This window comes from Osmerus mordax, chromosome 5, assembly GCF_038355195.1.
Source record: "Osmerus mordax isolate fOsmMor3 chromosome 5, fOsmMor3.pri, whole genome shotgun sequence".
NCBI classification, from domain to species: Eukaryota; Metazoa; Chordata; class Actinopteri; order Osmeriformes; family Osmeridae; genus Osmerus; species Osmerus mordax.
The window spans coordinates 14,750,820-14,772,104 of NC_090054.1; the positions used below are offsets into that span (position 1 = coordinate 14,750,820).

Genomic DNA, 21,285 nt, shown 5'->3' on the forward strand with positions numbered 1-21,285 from the left:
AAACTGACATCCTGCCTTTTTCAGCATGTGAAAACTCAACTGCAAAAACTGCATTCATGGACGTGTTTGGAAACCAGTTCTAGATGGGAGTTCTGATTGCTTGAGTCAAAATACACACACATGAAAATCAATCATTAAAAAAGCCAGGTTTAATATACAGTTAATATTTTATTTACATAACAGATGTCCATTTATAAAGACATTGCCAATATATTTACCTAAAAAATGCTATTATTGAAATATGTTACGATGCCACACATTCTGTCAACGGAACATCCTCATGGCAGGCAACTTTAAATCCAGCCGTGTAGAAACATCCAACTTGCAATGCGTTGTATAAGTGGATAATTTGAAAAGAAGCCCTTTGAATAACTAACAAAAAAATGCAAATACTGAAACTGGCTGTGCCTGGACTTGGAAATGCTTGATGAATGAAATACAACACAGTTCGGACTGAATTTCATTTCATCCATGCCTATGAGATGAACACAGAATTCATCTGTGCGCTACAAACATTAACACCTGTCATACACAGCATCACAACATGCATTGATATGTCCGGTTCTGGAATGTTTGCCATAGAGAGACGAATAATCAAGCATGTTTCTGGTCTTGAAGCGATGTCTTGTCTATATAGTGACATTCAGCGACAGCACTTACATTCTTGATGACTTCCATGTAAAGGAAATATAACGGATTTCAGCAATAAAAAGACAACAAATCAGCAAAACACTGAGAACAGGTACAACTCATAAAAAAAGAAAGAAATGCTATCATAGAACAGATGGGGAAATAAACAATAAAATGATATGTCAAAAAGCATGCAAGATGTTTGAATGGTACAGCATATCGGAATAATTCAGGCTGAGGAGAGGAGACTGAATATTCTTCCTAACTGACACACTACTGCATTATCTCAGCTCATTTTAAACAGTGCAAATACATGATTTAGAGCTTTACATTCCTTCAACAAAACAAAAATGTAAATGTACCAACCAATATAGAATCCATGTGTCCAAGGCCAATCCGAAAACATATAAAATAAATTGTGAACTTCCCAAAAAAGCCTGCATCAAGAGATTACCTTTTTTGTTCATCAAGGTTTAAACATCAGAGAATAACACTACTCATATCAATCAATGTGATATGCTGTTACGCATTCACCTCAGTTTAAGAATACAATATTCACCATCTACTTCAATGAATAGCACAATCTCTAAAAAATAAAATCACAACTTCATACATGTACATCCACTGACTGAACACATCACTTTTTACCAAACAAGTACATTCTTTTGTGTTTCACCACGTCCTTCCCAACTACGACAGGAGTTCATTAAAGCACCAGCTTATTTATTATTAAAAATAAATGTATGATGTTATGGTTTGTACAAATTCCCAGCCATTGCTGTAAGTGCAAAAAAAAAAAATCGGATTAGAAAGTACAATAGCAGGCCCCTAACTAGCCAAGTCAAACCATTTAGGCACTGGGTTCTTTGTGTCATTTTGAAGAACATTCCCCAAGGATCTAACAGTGGATACTGTGTGCACAGGATGGGATGTGTGAGAGTGAACAGGTGACAGCCAGAGACTTCCGGAACACTAGGGGGTAGATGCAGACTCTGAGCCGAGCCACGGTGCATTGCGGCTGAGACGTGGGGCTGCTCGGTCGAGGGAAGGCGTTCAGGCTACAAGCCCGAGTTGTGCACAGTAGGAATGGGGTAGAACTTCGAGACTCGGCTCTGGGCAGTGGGGTTAAGGCATTCAGACTCTCCGCTCATCTTGAAAAAAACCTCCTGCTCCTGAAGCTTGCGGGTGAACTCCTCCTCAAGAGCCTACAGGGGGCAGTAGACAGACAGTGCCACAAATGACGTCTTACGCTGAAGCTTGTCACATAAGATGGCCTAGCCTAAAACAGCCCCTCACTCCAATTTACAAATGAAACCTTTAGTGGATACAAAATAGACTCATTGCTGAACGCTGCCTTTCAAGAGACTGAGAGAGCGCAAATACAATTTAGACCATGTATAGTCTTGTTCACCTTCTTCCTGGGTCGTAGTTTCTCCCGCCACTCCTTCAGCTCCTGGCTGTGCTCCTCATCCAGCTCCTTCAGCTTGTGGGTCTCGTGCTCGATCAGAAGATGGCACTTCTCATTCTGCGACACACACACAGCATCGACTCAAATCGGAGACCGACTGACTTCTGTGGTCCGCGACGGGTGAAAAAGTAAGTGTGTGCGTGCGCGCGCGTGCGCCTACCTGTAGCTCGTGCAGCTCCCGGATGTTGGAGTCGCACTGCAGCTGCAGGTCCCTCATCTGGTTCTCGTGCTTCTGGTGCTGGTGGAGCCGCTCGTGCTTCTGGCGTCGGTCCTCCTGAGATGCAAACTGGACAGACAAGGGGGACGTCTTAACCCAACCGCCACATGTTTTGCGGTACGCTCCTGTTAGATGGCCTGGTAATCCTGCCGGCTCTCCCCACCCTTCTCCGAAACCCTAAACACCAGTGGATGAGCCCTGGTTTGTGTGTGTGTGTGTGTCGTGTCTCCCCACCTGTTTGATCTTCTCCCTCTCCTGCTCGGGGGTGCCTGGGGCGGCGGTGATGCGAAGGCTCTTCTTGTACATGGCCATGCGCGTCTTGGCATCGCTACGCTGGAACTTGGGCAGGCGACCTCTCTCCTGGGTCTGTCTGTTCTTCATCTCCTCAATCAGGCGCTGGTTGTATCTCTGCATCTGCTCCATCTCCTACACACGCGCACACACACACACACACACACACACACACACACACACACACACACACACACACACACACACACACACACACACACACACACACACACACACACACAGAAAGTGTTTCAGGAACAAAGTCTACCGAAGCACCGTCCATCTCAACGTTTACAGATTCGTCCGGGAGAAACGAAAATACATTTAGCGTGAGACGCCACCTCCGGTAACAAACCTTTTCGTGCCTCTTGAGAAGCTGGTGTCTCTGCATAAAGTACTGGTCTTTGAGCTGCTGCTTGAACAGCTGGTGTTTCTCCTGCAGGTGGCGCTCCTCCAGCTCCCACATGGCCGCCTCGCGAGCTGGAGAAAGAAAACACAAACAAGAGTGTGAACACACACACGCGCGCGCGCGCGCACACACACACACACACACACAGTGTGAGTGTGTGTTCTTGAACACGCCCAGGCAGGTTTGCATGTGTGCTGTATTCTGACGAAACTGACTAGTCCCCGAGTGAATCACAGAGGAAGTTGTGTCATTTGTAACACATCTCATTGGAGGGCAGTTCTCCATTTTCTCTGGCCTCATTGTGACTACCTCTCATGAGCTGCTGTTTATGGTTGAGACAGTCCTTCTCGATGGTGGCTATCTCATGTTTGTGCTGCTGGATGATCTTCTTCAGGGCTCCATCCAGCTCCTGCTGTTGCTTCTGCAGAAACTCTTGCTCCTGAGGAAAAGTGATAGAGAAACAGAAACATACAGAGAGATAGATAGAGAGACAGAGAGACAAAGCGAGAGAAAGAGAGAGACAGAGAGACAAAGCGAGAGAAAGAGAGAGACAGAGAGAGAGACAGAGAGAGAGAACGAGAGAGAAAGAGAGAGAGAGGGAGTGTGCGAGAGTGTGCGAGAGAGAGTGAGAAAGAGAGAGAGAGGAATAGGGAAGTACAGAAACAAAGAGGAAAAAAAAGAGAAAGGACGAGAAAAGCAAATGGAGCCACGGAGGAAGGCCAAGGATGGGGGGAGAGAGGGGACAAGGGCAGAGAAATGTTAGGAACATATAAGCCGTGATGGCTTACGCATTAGTTGCAGCACAGAAACATTAACAATACTGTAGCAAACAAACCACTACTTGAGTTCAAATGACAGAGAAACACTGCACTAGGAAGGAAAACAGCATCAACAGCTGGATTCAAGAAGAGAGAGACAGTCAGAAGTCATGGCATGATCCAAAATGAGGATAGAAAGTGGAAGAGAAATATGTTAACACAGAGTCAGACCTCACGTTTTCCCAATCGTGACAACATCAAAATGAATATTTACAGAAAAAGTGTATTCCCTGGATGCACGGCAGTTCATTTAGAATTAATAATTCATCTGGTACATCTTTTTGAAGGGAAATTACTGAAAATATAAAACACGCACACTGCAGGTCTCCAGACGTGCGTCTTAAAACGTCTATACAAATTCCTGTTACGGAAGTGAGGGCTGGGCTGAACAAAACCAATTCCCAATACCTCTTCAGATCTTCTCAAACTACTTTACAGTGTGACGCTCTGGCATGTTCCAGACCTTCTACCCGTGTGGTGCGGTGCAGCCACAGGTGTTGTGTAACATAGACAACATGTACAGGACGTGTAACTTGGCAGGACAGATACCGAGCAGGAGGATAGGAACACTGCAACGACACCGTGACTACAAACACTCCAAAAACATGGTCGCCGGCGGGCGTTCACGGACCCCCCGCCCTCCATCACTGCCGCTGTGTCGCCTGACCGCCTGCAGTGCTGGGGGGACGGAGGTGGGCTCGTGAAGGCACGGGGGAGGTAGAGAGAGGGTGTGTGAGTGTGTGTGTGTTGGGGGGGGGGGGGAGTGAGCACTTACATCCTGCATCTGAGCGTTGAAGAGTGCACATGAGGACAACTGAAAAGACTGTATCATAACCTGGGCCACGCCCTGTGGAGGAGAGCACACAGCGCACTCGTCCAGATCAGGGAGGGGCCTGGGGGTGAGGGGGATGGGGGGGTTGAGGGGGGGACATGCTACACAACAGGCTGAGGGGGAGACACATGCATCTCACCACCAACACACACACTCTTGCTCTCTCTCTCTCTTTTTCCCTCTCTCTCTCTCTATCTCTCACACACACACACACACCTCTTCAGTCAGAGAGACATGGAACAGGGGTCTAGCTCTAATAAAGTCTTAAAAATCCCTTGAGTTCCTTAAAAGGACCTTGGCATTGTCCTTTTCCACACTAGGAGTATTGGTGAGTGAAGCCACGCAATGCAGTTCGATGGGGATGTTATGACGACGTCTTTTAGAGTTGCCTTTTTCATGCACGTTGAGATATAGAATGCACAAACGATTAGTTCTATTTCGGCTTGAAGAAGGGCACTTACGTTAGACAAATATCCATGCTGGTATGGAACAGTCCTTCATAGGTACAGCTATATTTGTACTTCACTTGTAGACAAATGAAAGAGCAAACCTTTTCACTGTCACCTCGAATTTTTCGAAGAAGCTAATTGCGAAATGTTAGGTACTTAGTCAATGTGAATGCAGGGTAAAGATCTTTGTCTTAAATGGAGGTGGATGTACATTTGGAAGAAATAATGGGTGTTTGTGTAGGAGAAAAGGAGAAAGTATGCGTGTGAGAGAGAGGAAAGGAGAAGGCGGCATTTTACCTCTTCATTCTCAATGAGTGAAAGGTCGTCCTTTAAGCGTTTCATGAGCTCTTTTCTCATGTGTTTGGGAGACTGTCCAACTTCCTGTTTCACCTAATGTGTGTGCAGAGTGGAGGACACTGGCAGTTGTAATTGGTTGTCTTGAAAACGACATTAGGAAGCCATGTTACCTCCTCATGCACAGCCCTGCAGTAGGATCCCCAAGCTCTTAGAAAGGTTTCGATTTCAAGAGAAAATACTCGGTTTGATTAGTGGAAATTTTAAAAAGGAATAGAAACTCCACTGATAAGAAGGAGTTGATAAGATTCATTTGACAGAATCGTGGTCATCTTAAATCATGATGAAGTGTTGACCAGGGTAATATGTTAGTGTCTGCCTAGTAAGCATCAGGCTACGAGCAATGCTAATCAGCACAGGGCCTCCCATAGGAAAATCATGTCTAAGGAACCAGGATCTTAGATACTTTATATAACTGTTCTGTCAAGAGTAACTGTAATGGAACCAGGTGATGAGAACGTTACTTCCGAGGACAATGGGGTTTTCTGTGTCAAGGCCCTCCTTTCATATTCCATGACAGTTACTCTTATAGGCGAAGGGGGATTTTAAAGACATGTTTCATAGCCTTATCCCACAACCACACCAGAGATGTTCATCCCACCACCAGACCCGACACCCACACGCTCTCAGTCACACGGAAGACAAGGTTAGGTTACAATGAAACAACAAGTACATTCTTACTCTATATTTGAAGAGAAACAAAGCAATACGTTAATAAGTACAACGTCATCATTCATAACTATAATCATCTGTGACAATCATGAAAGGACAACATTTCTGTGACTAAATGACATTTTTCTGTTGGAAATATCGTGCATATATAGTCACGAGGCAGGCTAGTCATGCACGATTGAGAAGTTTAGGTCTTGTTCGCAGTTGAGCATAAGCAACCGGTTGGTCGGTCACTCAGTCAAGTCAGGCCAAGTCAGAGCAGGTTAGACCCAGAGGAAGGCCAAGCATGTGAGAATAACGCCACACTGTGCAAAGTTGACCACAGTGCTGTCCATGTTAACAGAAGCCTGCCAACCATAGCATGCTGGAAGCCCCCGTGAGCCGCCCAGATAACACCACTCAGAATGTAGCTCGACAGAAACCTAGGTACAGGAAGCCAAATGGTTACGTGAGTAGCATGGAAATGGGATAAGAACTATCCCCCCAAAACAAAGATGACCAAATAGCTCAAACTTTTTAACTGAAGTGGGAAGCCGTCCAAGATGCAGAGATGAGAGTTACACTCACTGGATTAGCACGCACCCCTGATGCAAAACGACGTTGCATGCTTCAACCATTAAACTGTCCGAGAGCAGGAATTTATAAACTACTAAGTGGTTTTCTAAAAGTCAAGAATAAGACTAAGCACACAATGTTGCTTGGTAACATGGAGAGGCCTTAGGAAATATGAATAAACAATAGGATGCTACTTAGAGGGGCATCTTGCACAATCTGTCAGTTAACTGTATACTAATGTGGACACAGTAACTAGACACTATGTTAGGATTATCATTTAATATGACTGGTAGCAGGCAAGCTGTTGTCTGCACGGTACGTTGTTTTGAATGCCTGGTTACATAATTAAATGTACGTCAGCTCCAGCAAGCAAGCCTGTAAACCGAGCAACCACCAACAAGCAAGGACCAATGACAGCAAGGCTCTAGTTCAGATTGATAAAAGCACCTCCATGCATTATCCTGAACCCCGCCAAGAGAACCAGCCCACGGGGCAAGCAGATGGTTCTGGCTCCTTACCTCCTTCTTGCGGTTCTTGAGCATGTTCTGGAACTTGGCCAGCTCCTTGTCCTGGTCGGCCTTGATGCGCTTGGCCTCGTCCCTCAGGCGGTTGGTGTGATCCTGCTCCAGGCGCTCGATGGTCTGCTTCTGTTTCTTCTCCAGGTTCTCCACCTCCAGGTCGTACTGACGCTTCTTACCCTGCATGGAGAGAGGAGTCAGACAGCGCGGTCTCCTGCCAGGAACCTGCACAACAACTAGCACCAACAGAGAGGTCAGACAGGAACCAGAGGCCCTTTAGCCAGACAGGAGCACAGCCAGGCCAGGCCAGGCCAGTCAGAGCAGAACAGGCCAGTCAGAGCAGAACAGGCCAGGCAGACTCACCGTGGTCTCCTGTTCAAAGCGCCTGTGCATCTGCTCTCTCTGCTGCTGCAGCTTGTCGCTGAGCTGCTGCTGGGCTCGCTGCTCCTCCTTCTGCAGCAGACGCAGCTCTCGCAGCTCCTGGCGCCTGTTCAAAACAACCAGGACTCAACTTTAGACCCCAGGTCCACCGTCCTGTCCACACTGTCGACGGGATTTCGCTTTGGACCGAGCTCCCAGACACAGCGTATCAACAATGTGTCAATTTTACGATACCAAGAATACAAAGGGGACAGTAGGCCCTGTTTTTCAGGGCAGAATTATGTGGAAACACTATACGAGTGTATGTACTGCAACACTGTACCATGTCAATCACAGCCGTTTCTTCTAGAGTGCCATATGCTCGTAGAGCTAGGGGGTAGAGGGATCCGAAAGCTAACTATTTCTGTCAGGCGTCGTATATGGGTCAGCTTCCATATTTAGGCCTAACAGAGCAAAGAAGACCCACCTCAGGAACCTCATCTCCTCGTTCTTGGTGTCGTTGTCGGTGACGATCTTCGACGTTGTCACGCTGACCTCCACACCATCCACCATGAACTTCCTGGTCTTCTTCAGGGTCTTCTTCTGCCGCCTGGTGTCCTGTTGAACACACGTTTAAATGCCTTTTGCTACTAACTGGTCGTGTGGAAACATTTTCACAAAAGGCCAAGTGTGTTGGAGAGACTGCCACCTTATTTAAAGGAAAAGGAGAGGTGTCAAGCTGAAAGGACAGGAGGTCTAGATACAAGTAGAGGAAGCCACTATTACCGACATGGAATTATGGGAAACTAGTACCTTTAAGGACACAGACCCCCCCTCCTTGCTCTTGGACAGGAAGCTGGAAATGGACAAGTTGAGGTCCATGCTGTTGCTGTCGGCTGCAGAGCTGCTTCCAGAGTCTGAATCTTTCTCCACGTCCGATCTGGTCTTCACCGCAGGGCTTCCCTGGGCCATCTTCGTCTCTGATTCGGCCTCGCTCTCCGGAACAGAAACAGCATCCTGGACTATGGGTTCCTCTTCAGCAGTAACCTTCTTCTCCTCCTCTTCGGGAGCAGCATCGGGTTCCACACCAACTTTGGCTTCTTCACTAGGACCATTAATGGATTCTGCTTCTCCGGCAACCTTCAACTGTTCCTCCCGTTGGTTCTCCGCTTCTTTGGCTGGTTCCTCTGGGAGAGTTGACTCAGCCTCCTCCAGATCTTCAGCGTGGTTCTCCCCCGTCTCTTTGGCTGGTTCCACTTCTACCGCAACCGTAGACTCTGGTTCTACACTTCGACATGGTTTTTCATCGGAATTCTCATTCTCATCGGCTTTAATGTCAGCTGGACCATTAGGATCTGGCTTCCCTTCTTCTTCTGCCATATCAACTGTTGACTTGTCCTCTGTAGCGGCTTCATCTTTCTCCTGGTCAGGTTTTGCACTGGCCTCTGTTGACAGAAGCTCTTCTGAGGCCCCCTTCGGCTGATCTGTTTCTGCCACAGTTTCTACATCCTCTGTTGTTTGTTCCTTTTCCATCTTTTCCATCTCATCCTTCTCGTCTTCCTTTCCCTCACCTTCTATCCCCGCCGCTGTTACCCGCAGAGGCTCGTCGCCGTCGTCGCTTTCCTTCTGCCCCTCTCTCTCCTCCTCGCCCGTCTCCTCACTCACGACCACAGGCGGTGGCTTGTCTGACGTGTCCGGTGGGGCTTCTGGTTGTGAGGTCACCGGGCCTTCAGGGGACTCCATCGCCTCCACTTCCTCCGCGCCTTCGCTTTCCTTTGGATGGGGCTCCGTGACTTCCTCTGTCAGCGAGACCTTGTGTTCCTCTTTTCCAGCAGCCGTGTCTGCAGGGCTGGCTTCCTCAGACGCCTGGCTGAGCCTCTCTGTCCTGTCGCCCGCGTCGGAGAGCTTGTCACTGGTGCTGTGCTCCGGGGCCTCGGGCTCAGTCTTCTCGGTGACTGGCTCGAGGGTGGAGGGGGTCTGGGGCACCTTCTCGTCCTCCGAGCTGGCCATGATGGTGTCCGATGGGGCTCGCTTGTGGCCAGGAACCACCTTTACACAGTCAGACAGAGGAGGACAAATTGACAATGGCAGATCAAATCATGAAACTGTTGTTGTTTCCCTGTTGTTCCTAATAATGATAAAGGTTCAGGGTTGCAAACATTTTTGGAATCATTTCATGTCGTACTACCATACCAGAGATGCATCTTGCTCCTCTTCCTCCTCCTCCTCTTTGCCCTCTTCGATCTCCTCGGTGACTTCAGCCTTCGCCTCAGCGACCAGCTCTCTGAGCGGCTTGTTATCCACTACTCTGCTAACAAACGGATGCTGAACGGGGAGAGGGAGTCAAATGACCCATGTCAGTGAACACACTCGTTTTTTGCCACTGAGCAACACAAAATCCTGAATAAGGCATCACACGGCGATCGAAACAGACAAATAAAATATTACAAGTAATGTCTGGTACACGGCACAAACAAATGAAGTACATTAGCATTCCAATGGAAGGTTCAATATTCCATAACATCAACTTAATTTGAGACAAGTTTCGGTCAGTAATTTGGTCAATAATTGGCAAATTGGACGTCTATATCTAGCACAGGGCGAATATGACAGAGCTGGTCACCTGTAAGAGTTGTGCGGTGCCCCACCTATTGTCCACATTCTTATCCAAAGCCTTTCTTAGAAAGTCACTGAACTCTGGCGACCTGACCAAAACAAGAGAAAGTCATGTGAATATAAAAACTTCAAATAAAGACATATTACTTGTGTGTCCTTATCTGCAAAAGCAAGAAAATCACCGTGTCACCTTTCTGTACCTTTTTGTTTTTGTTAGCCGTTTCTATTCTAGGTGAGGCGTTCAAATGTGAGTAAGTGGGAACCAGAGGGCGTCCTCTGTTAGAGGTTATACATACATATAACACAAACGGTATACACATCTCACTCTGCCTGTGTGTCTCTATCTTACTCATCCTGATTCCTCATCCTTATCATCCCGTGCGGCCTCCGGGGGTCACACTCAAGTTGTGGCGGTGGTCGTTCTCACCAGCGAGAGGGCTGCATGAGAGTGGGCGGCTCAGACTTGGCTATCTTCAGCAGGACCCTCATGGGGTTCATCTCGTGGTTGGGGGGCTCGATCTGAGCCAGCTCGATCAGGGTCACCCCCAGGGACCAGATGTCAGCCTTGTGGTCGTACGGGCGATCTTTGGACGTCTCGCACATCACCACCTCTGGGGCCATCCTGGGGGGAGCCGGGGAACCAGGAGGGGGTTGGTGACTGTGAGGATTATCTGGCACGGAATGTGGGCATGCACTTGTTTTGTTTGCGTGGGTGTAGGCCGTAGGCAATATAATATGAACTAGCAAATTGGCTTGTTGATGTGTGTGGTGTGTGTAGTGCGAGAGGGTTTTGTGTCGAACAAGTGCTTGTCAAGCGTCTGAAGAAGTGTTCATTGCTTCAGCGCAAGAGAAAGTAAACAGTATTTGGAGAAAGGGTCACAAGCACTTAAATGCATTGAACACCATGCAAACTTTCTAATTCACAGCACATTTTGGCAGAATGAGCTTGACATCCCAAAGACAATTGATTATTCCATGGGTGTAAAGTGCTCCTTGTGCATGCATTCATCGGTCTGTTAAAATGTTAGACACGAAGCTAAGCACATTGACTGTGGCATGCTGGTCCTGTGTGGATGACTCACCAATATGGAGTGCCAATGAAAGAATCTCTTCTCTGTAGAGTCTTGGTATTTTTAGCCGACACCCCAAAGTCAGCTAAGAGTAGAATTGATTTAGACATTTTTTATACATGATGATCCATCAAACGTATTATTAGTGATAATGGTAGAACACACACAAGAAGCTAATTCATCTTAAACTAGCCAACTGTATATCACAACCTTGACTACTGACTACAAACATACACAATGATGTGATCGTTGTCAGGGTTTGTATGAGTGTCTGGGCTCAAGCACCCATCATGTCCATGCGAGAGGTAAAGAAGCATGTTACATATTATACATGCATGGTGATTATAATTGCTGCGCCAATCACGACCCTCTGCCTACAGAACATGAATCATCATTGAAAGGCCAGCACGTATAGATATTCTCCTTGTTAACCAGGAGCACATTAAGGTATCTGCACAACAGGACACCTGCTTATTTTCATGCATTAGCTCGAGGTAAAGAGGAAGTCACGCGAAACCTTTCGTGGTACTTCTAATAGGCTAAAGCCTGTTAGAAGTACCACCCTTTTTATGGCCTCGACTGTGCGCCTCATCCAAAGAGTGTGAATTCACTGTGCTGATCATGGCCAAGAATGGATGGAGGAGAGCCCTTACCCAGCTTCACATCTCCTTCCAGAGACAGGAGAATGTTCCCAGCTTTCAGATCTCGGTGGATGACCTTGTTCTCATGGAGGTAAGCCAAGGCCTCCAGGGTCTGCTTACAAACCACACGGATCTGGGGCTCAGTCAGGGATCTCTCAAGCTCTGGGAATGCGCACGCACGCACACACGCATGCACACACACACACACACACACACACACACACACACACACACACACACACACACACACACACACACACACAGACAGACAGACACACAGAGGCAGACAGACAGACATACACTTCTTGGTTATTTGTTGACCTGAACTTCGGTTTATAATTTCCCTGATAGCTTATGAACGGTGTGTAGTGAATACCATAGCAACTGAAACATCACACCCTACCAATCCAGCGACCCAGCCCTCATGACTGGACCAGCCGCGTAAAAGAAAACATTGAGTCACACCATTCTGGTCTTTGAAAAGAGGAGGTTACACCTCCATCTACTAAAGGCAGCCCTACATACATATCCTCTTAGAGCCTGTACATCTCTATTGCTAACCTGAGCTGAAGATTGTTCTATTTCTAACAGGAATTATAAACACTGGTATGTGGTGGCTGATGTCAATCGAGAACGTGGTAGTCAGAATGAAACTACTGTGGTTGGTGTGACCTGGGAGACTCGGGTCATGGTCTTTTGCAGACATGCCTCGCACTGCACTGCATCTAGTTAATGGCATCACACATAAAGCAATGATTAACTCCAAAGACATCGAGCAACAGTGGATGTAGCTCACTTGAAAAGCATCCCGCACCCACAGAAAGTGCTGCAGCACTGGAAGTGAACTAACCCCCTCCTAGACATGGAACTATGGTAATTACATACTGGAACCTTTCTGAGAGAGGATGAGGAGGGAGAGCGCTCCACTGGATGGGATTAAAGGAAATGGCTGTGGCGCGCTTGACTTCCCTGGAGGGAGATGGAGGGACTCCATTATTTCCAAGTCCTGTTTTCGTAAATAGTACTCACCCAGCATGACTGCGTCCACCGCACCTCCCGCACAGAACTCAATCAGTATCTGAGATGGGGAAACAAAGTGATAGAAAGTGAGTGTCGGCTGCACTGGTATTCTCCAATGAGTGAAAACGCTTCCCCAAGCAACACTTTCTACAGTTTATTCTTCTGCATTCTCTCTGAACATGTTAAGACCTAAGAGAGACACATGTTTTCATTCATTCGTTGGGCGAGTTAGCAAACACACGCATGTTTCTGAAGACACAAGTCACTTCTAACAACTTGTATTTATGTAACACTCAGGCATGCGCCTGTTCTTCATAATACCGGTACTTCCCTTTCATTAAAGATTTGCAGTTACACAGGAAGAGAGTCATTGATTCCTGTAATGCAATACTGGTTTGGCAATGATTTTCAGCACTCAGCCCTGGGCACATCTAAATGTCAACAACCTAAGGGTTCACATACCAATAAGGTTTCACACAGAGACTAACGGTGTACTCTGATCATTTCAGTCTGTTTATTAGCTTCATAAATACTCTTCTTGATCATTTAACTAGAGTAACCCAACTCAAAGCTGTTTCCTGAGTGTTCCTGGTAGAGATTGGGGGTCCGCCCTTTTAGCTTTTCTCTGTCAGCACCATACAATACTTTGCTTCCACCCGAGATACAAATCTGTCGACGGGGTTTGCTGCAGACCGGTCTAACCGTAGGTTCTAACCGCAGCCTTGTTCTCAACAGTGTGGTCAGCTGCCGGTCGGATCCGACCACGGTTGTTGTTGAACAGGAAAACTTGGAGGGAAACTAGAATCTTAGCATTGAAGTCTGATCCTGCGTCCTACTCATGTCCTGCCCTCACACAACACAGGCCCTCACTGGCTCAGTATATAAGGACATGCTCGTACAAATGATCGTGTCCTACTTATGTGGCCAAGATCTCTGCACAGAAAATCACCGACATCGTTCGACGACATTTTCAACTGTTTTTTTGTGGCGGTTGCCTTACAGACTGATGTGTTAAGATGACGTCATGCTGATGTGGTGAGTGAGATGTGAAACCGACCAGGGTCTGACCTCGGTGATAAAAGCTGGTGTAAGCTACACTACCACCTCATCCATGGAGATCTAGCCTGGCGCATTTCAGTCTGCAGCCTGTGGTATCAGATGTTCAAAACAAAATCGATCAGAATGCCCACAGAGACACATCCATGAGAGGCAAGTATAAGAGGCGGGACAAATACATCTCCATGATCCTACTGGTCATATCCCTGTACATTTCCAACTGTGATAGTTAGGTATAAGCTCAGTGGTAAAGCGTCTAAGTGCAAATCAAGAGGTTGTGGGTTCAAAACTCCCTCTCTGTACGATGTTTTGGGTAAAAGCGCCCGCTAAGTTAAATAAACGCATTACATTACATAACATCCATTTGACTCCACGAAAAACAAGGGGGAGACTAAACACACATCAGACAAACCCGCCCGGGGAGCGAGGGGCCGGAAGCCCCACATGAACCGCTCTCTCCAGAAAGGATCTGGGGGACATGCTGCACGCATCCCTGAATTATTCATAAGCACTTTCTCCAGCCACCAGTAACCAGTCCATTATCCTCAATACATGCAACCCTCAGAGACGGCAGTCACATGATACCACCTGGACATAATTGCTCTGGAGCTTCACACACACAGACCAAAGGATCCACTGACTGGGTTCTGATGGCGTCTGACAGTATGAGGTACGGGCTTAGGACTTCCTGGTCACGTTTGAGGTTGAGAAGAAGAAAGGATGAGAGCCCTTCGCCGAACACCTAGAATCTCTGTTGTGTTTTGCGGTGGACAGTGCCTCTACTGGATGGTTTCACCCAGTCCAACCAGTACGTGATTCCCTACAAGACCAAAACCTCCAGGATGCGGACCACTCACCCATAGCTTGCTCTCGTAGTAGAAAGCGTCCAGGAGCTTCACTATGTAGTGGTGGTCGCAGGAAGCCAGGATTTCGATCTCCACCATGTAGTCCTCGAGCTCCTCCTCTGTCTTGGTGTCAATCACCTTGGCGGCTGCCAGAATCCCTGTCTGCTTGTTCTGGGCCTGTGGGCAACAGAGAAGCACACCAGAGATTAAAGTTCTATTCCTATGAGGAAAAAGGAAACAGGGTTAGGGTTATGTGCACATAGAGAGTAAGACTTTTAGCTTGTTTATGTATTCAGAGTGGCTATCATCTTTACTGTAGCAATTCCGGCCATGACCTGTGGTTATGCGCACATTTTTCATAGATAACAATGTGGTGGAAAGGCCACTGCCATTTTGGAGAAGGAGAGTTTGGCAGTGGTGAGGTTTATGGTGGCACAACTGAAGGCAATTTCATAAAGGTCATCTCCTCCTGTGAATGCATTTCGTTCTAACATCAAATAAGGCAGGGCTGTATGTTTGAATAAGAAAGTGTTTCAGAGGACATCAAATTCCCCTCTGTGATCAAGACAATAATAGAACGATATTTGGCTGACCCACTTCAATACAAACAGAACTAGCCTAACCTTAATCTAATCTCGAGTCTCTCTGCCTTTCGATAACTGCTGAGTGAAAGCACATTTACATGCACACAGAATATGTGGCAATCCTCGCTAACGGAAGAGGAAGAGGTTAATGGGAAGAGTGACACGTTCCTCTGAGCCACATTTCCACTCTCTGACGGCTCGCACTGCTGCTATTCTGAGCCCAGCTTTGGGCTTCATGTTTATGGATACAGACACAATCTCTTGGAGTTAAAGGAAAGACGGGAGTTTAGCTAACCAGTCTGTGTGTGTTATATGTTATGTTTACACCGTTTCTACGTCGCACCCAGTCACCTCGTACCAGCCAACGCCTGTCTGAGCCTAGGCCTTTTCACAGATACAGGCTATGTATTGGGTATATCTAGCATACCACGGTGTAGATTTGCCTTCACTGATGGGTAGATATTCCTTCCCTTGAGCATGACTTTATTGCCTTGTTTCATGGCCCATTAAGTACCATCTGTGCGGCTAGCCTTTTGAGAGTTCATAATAGGAGGCACACAGGAGAGCAATCTCCACAAAAGCATAATAACGAGATCAACCTTGATTCCAATCACCTGAGCTAAAGACAAGACCTAATTAAAACTACTGGCATTTGTGGCAATGGATGTGCCAACCAGGTTGCATGACCGAAAACGCCTGCCCAGGTTAAACATCACACTGAAGTCAGACTATAGACACACACAAAAAAAGTCCCCATCATGAAGTCAAAAATGACCAGGCTATTTAACCTGACTAGCCGGGTGAGTGGACAGAAGGTTAGCAGTAGCTGTTAGCAGTAGCTTATCTGGCTCTGACACTGAGCTTGGGCATGCGCTCACCCCACCTCACACCCACTCCCGAGGTCAGATAAAGCTCCACCAGCGCCCGTCACGCTGTGTGAGCAGTGAGTCAGGGTGGAAGCTACAGATCACTCTTAACAGTGCCCAGCCAACCCCAGCAGCTGATTTGCTAGGTCTCTGGAGCCCCACCACACCTCATTGTTACATAGCTGCCAAAAGGCCTAAAATAACTGATCAAGTGTCCCTGACTAGATGTAAGGTCTGATTTTGTCCCCCTCAACACATTACCTTGGCCAGAGTCATTCTGTGGCGCCTTACTGAAATAAAATGGCCAGGAAGCCGCCCCTCCCCTCCCTCTCCCTGTGCTGGTGTTACAGTAAAAACCAGCAAGAGTAACGCTGAAGGCCGTAGTACTGTATGTTCTGGCTTTCATCACAGCCTCCTAATCAACTAATTGAGGACTTGGGAAAAGCAGCAGGCAAACAAGTGCACCAAATACATCAGCAGTATTATTTGATCAGCCAGAGGGCCACAGCCAACACTGCAGCTCTCTCAGGCTGGTCTGAGGGACTGCTGGTCTATGGGGAAGCATCTGCATGGGACGCCCATTTGCTTTCATCAACCACTGATCCAGCATTCGTGCTGGAAGATGATTCACCTCAACATTGTAAAGATGAATTGTTTTGATGAAGGAAATTCAAGAATGTGTGTTCTCCAGTTTCAAATACTTATTAGACTGTCTAATACTTTTTATTAACAAGATACAATCTATGAACTTATCAGAAAACAGCTAAACGACATATCTCTCTTCCTGGCTTGCTGAGAGCAACAAAGATGACCTCAGCTTACGAACACTCCAGAAAGCAAACCTTTAGGTACAGATCACTTGAATGTTGACTGCATAATGGTTGTTATTGACAATAATGTATATGTGTATTAATAATTACATTAGATTTTACATTCATTTACTACAACGCCTTCCAAATTCCCACAGTGACAGAATGTTCTGTCAGAGATAAACATCCTGCTCTCCCATGACTACGTAAACATTGTACCTGTTCACTAAAGAGGTTAAAGATAAGATATCGGCTAAAACCTGCTTATAGGGGCTGTTCTACAACACTATATCATAGTTTTAGTGGTTGCACATCAACATTGCACTTCTCTTTTCCTACGTTTGTCAGTACATGTATTGGCTGTATTAGCATTGGCTGAGAAAAATAGCACGTTTGGTATCAGTTTGGAAAAGTGAACTACAACAATATATTTGGATGACCTAAAATGTACCTTCTTCCATAAGAAAATAACATGGTGAAATTATGTCTGGAGGCATGCACATAAACCCTATTATTTGCACCTGAGGCCAAACATCAGTCGTTCAGGATCTTTACTGAAAAAGACTGCCACTCCTTCAAAACTAAGTGTTGACTTGACCAACACTAGCTGTAAAAATGCCTCGATACATGCTATTATATTACATAAACAACATACATTGTACCTTAAAACAAATCTAACATGACAGCCTGGTTAATAACGGACGTTTTTTATGTCAATTGAACTAACTACATTATGAATTGAGAAAGGTCAGCAAACTCACGTCCCGCTGTGACACCAATTTCTATTCTACAGACAATAATAAGTAGCACTAAATCTAATGAAAATACTAAGTAGTAGCCTAGATGTTACTATGGGGCTATCTTGAAGAGACATTGGTATGTATCTAAATTAGACTCCTGTACGATACCTTGTACACTTTCCCAAAAGCTCCATCTCCCAGTTCCCCGATGATCTCCCAAATTTCTTCTGGGTTCTCGTCCCTGTGGACGTGTTCATAATGTTTCTTCTTCTTTTCAGGTCCCAGTTTGAATATTTTTCGAAAATTAAAAAACGACATATTTAACTGCCGACAGATCACTTCGGTACGTCAAGACAATATTATCCCAGTATAATACTGTATAAAAGTGACTATCGACTTAAAAAGCTGTACATGAGCTCTAGTATGTAGCATGCTATTCCTTAGACGTCCATCCTTGATATCCTGCCTCCGCGTGAGTTCTGATATTGAACTCGTAACATTGTAACAGGACGCTCACAGACCAAGATGTAGCTTAGCAGTAGGTCGAACCAAACTGTACGCTATGGGTTTGATATAATCATTCATCAAATCCACAAATGTCACATATAACTGACACAATTTTAACAGTAAGGGGTCAAACTGAAAATAAATGTATCGGTAGGATGAGCATCGGGGCTAACGGTAGCTGTTTCAGGAAACTCCCCTGAATTAGCCTATGATCATTTGCGAGCCACAGTCATACGCATGCTGACAAAAGGTTCAGTTGTTTTGAATGAACCTGTCACTGGTCATTGACAAATGCCCGTCTTATTGCTGAGCCCCGGACTTTAGACGTCCTTATCCCTTGTCAAATAGCAAGTGGTAACACATACGCAAGCAAAACGCAATTCATCAGAACGGTATAATGGACCGGAATTCTACGTTTGCCTGATCAGAGACCGTCGGGTACACCGCTGGGCGACATAAAAACTGTAAACGAGTGTACTTTTCTGTCGTCACGGGGAGGAAAAGAAACACGAGGATGAAGTATACATATAGTAGTTTACTAGGCTGCATTCTATTCCTGAAAGTTGTTCCTTCAATCACCTAGTTTGACGGATCTAGTTTAGTCTAAATCTAAAGGAGCAAGTTACATAAACCTAGGCATTTGCCAATCTGATGTGACCACGAGTCCATTTATAATTGTACTTGTGCTTGCTTCAGTGACGTGTGTGAACAATTCCATCACATCACCATGCGTTTTTTTCTGTTTTAATTAATAATCTAATTTAATCAGTTCACTTCTGGGATGATAAAGAAAAGACGAAGGCCTATCTTTTTCTCTGAGATCTAAGTCGCTTGGTCTATTCTGTTCGTGGCGATGAAATCAAGCAAGTATCCACCCCAAAGTCCGTTTCCATCCCAGTAACACTAGAGGGAGGCAAAACCAAGAACACGTTGAGCCATAAGTCTGATTCATTGTGGTGATGACAGAGTAGATACTAAACAAACTAGCTTGAAACATTAATGGTTTCCTTTCCAACATTAATGAGACTATTGTCCAAATAGTAGGCCTAAGTGCCTCAACGTTAGCGAGGTGAAGTTTCATATTCGACATTCGACATTCGTCTCACATTCGGAAGACGCAACTTTGCAGCGTCGCGTTAGGGACCGGGTGAAAACTAACCGTACAATTTAGAAAATGTGTTTCATTATATTTCTATGGATATAAAACCTCGAACTGTCACCAAATTATTCTAATAATGTCTGGCCTACTTCCACAACCTTTAATTTTTCATAAAAAATTCAAACAAAATGATAGAAAATCGCTAATCTCTGAAAATAGCATGAAATCCTCGCTAATCTTAATAACTTTTTCAAAATTGTACTGAAAAATCTCAAATTGACACCAGATTATTCTAATAATGTCTGGCCTACTTCCACAACCTTTACTTTTTCAATTAAGTTTCAAATAAAATAATAGAAAATCGCTAACCTCTAAAAATAGCATTAAAGCCGTGCTAAACCAAATTCAGACCAATTGCCACACAGCTACAGGTCAACCAGGAGCTAGTCTGTGGTTTGATTATGACAGGATAACCAACGTGTATTTGCACCAATATGCTTTCCACCAAATGCATCCCAGGACAGCCAGGGAGATGGACAGGAAGGGACGAGGAACTCTGTGTGGTCCGTCATAGGAGACCAAAGTCCACTTGGGGACTAGGTCCAACATTGTCACACCAGCAACCAGGCCGATGTTGACAGCTCAACCCCACCCACCCCCACACACCACAGGGGAGGTGAGGTGGGCAAAAGAGAAAAGAAAATATAATTAGAGAATGCAAAGCAACAAATTAGAGATTTGATGAGATTTTTCATTGTCATAGATTTAATGCTATTTCAGAGATTAGCAAGTCTCTATCATTTTGTTTAAAAGTTAATTGAAAAGGTAAAGGTTGTGGAAGTAGGCCAGACATTATTAGAATACTATGGTGTAGATTTTAGATTGTTTAACACACATTTGAAAAAGTTCTTAAGATTAACAAGGATTTCATGCTATTTTCAGAGATTAGCGATTTTATTAATATTTCTTTTAAACGTAATTGAAAAAGTAAAGGATGTGGAAGTAGGCCAGACATTATTAGAATACTATGGTGTATATTTGAGATTTGTCAATACAATTTTTAAAACGTTATTGAGTTTAGCGAGAATTTCATGCTATTTCAGAGATTAGCAATTTTCTATCATTTTGTTTAAAACTTAATTGTCAGGTGGCTGAGCGGTGAGGGAATCGGGCTAGTAATCCGAAGGTTGCCAGTTCGATTCCCGGTCATGCAAACTGATGTTGTGTCCTTGGGCAAGACACTTCACCCTACTTGCCTCGGGGGAATGTCCCTGTACTTACCGTAAATCGCTCTGGATAAGAGCGTCTGCTAAATGACTAAATGTAAATGTCATTTTGTAAATGTCATCTCTATCATTTTGTTTAAAAGTTCATTGAAAAGGTAAAGGGTGTGGAAGTAGGCCAGACATTATTAGAATAATATGGTGTATATTTGAGATTTTTTAGTACAATTTGAAAAAGTTCTTAAGTTTAGCGAGGATTTTATGCTATTTTTAGAGATTAGCAATTCTCGATCATTTTGTTTCAAATTTAATTGAGAAGGTAAAGGGTGTGGAAGTAGGTCAGACATTATTAGAATAATCAGGTGTCAATTTGAGATTTTTTAACACAGATTTGAAAAGGTTATTAAGATTAACAAGGATTTAATGCTTTTTTCAGAGATTAGCGATTTTATATATATTTCTTTTAAACATAATTGAAAAAGTAAATGATGTGGAAGTAGGCCAGACATTATTTGCATAATCTGGTGTATATTTGAGATTTTTAAATAGTTTTGAAAAAGTTATTAAGTTTAGCGAGGATTTCATGCTATTTTCAGAGATTATCATTTTGTTTAAAACGTAATTGAAAAAGTAAAG

The 21,285-nt window shown here is 45.0% G+C and overlaps 1 protein-coding gene across 3 annotated transcripts; it reads right to left on the minus strand.

Moving 5' to 3' along the window:
* Positions 1 to 86: 86 nt before the first annotated feature.
* On the minus strand, positions 87 to 18,396 carry slka (STE20-like kinase a). 3 transcript variants are annotated; one of them, XM_067235795.1, is made up of 19 exons: positions 17,989 to 18,396; positions 14,834 to 14,998; positions 12,930 to 12,978; positions 11,913 to 12,062; positions 11,272 to 11,344; positions 10,617 to 10,811; positions 10,197 to 10,278; positions 9,767 to 9,898; positions 8,387 to 9,622; positions 8,061 to 8,191; positions 7,577 to 7,700; positions 7,214 to 7,393; positions 4,609 to 4,680; positions 3,325 to 3,454; positions 2,962 to 3,086; positions 2,550 to 2,741; positions 2,259 to 2,384; positions 2,042 to 2,155; positions 87 to 1,835 (listed from the first exon to the last, which is right to left on the minus strand). In XM_067235795.1, the coding sequence occupies exons 1-19, from the start codon at positions 18,136 to 18,138 to the stop codon at positions 1,689 to 1,691; spliced, it is 3,573 nt and encodes a 1,190-aa protein (XP_067091896.1). In that variant the 5' UTR covers positions 18,139 to 18,396; the 3' UTR covers positions 87 to 1,688. The 3 variants fall into 3 exon arrangements, with proteins under 3 accessions (XP_067091896.1, XP_067091895.1, XP_067091897.1); XM_067235794.1 differs by lacking the exon at positions 4,609 to 4,680 and adding an exon at positions 5,412 to 5,504; XM_067235796.1 differs by lacking the exon at positions 4,609 to 4,680.
* Positions 18,397 to 21,285: the final 2,889 nt, after the last annotated feature.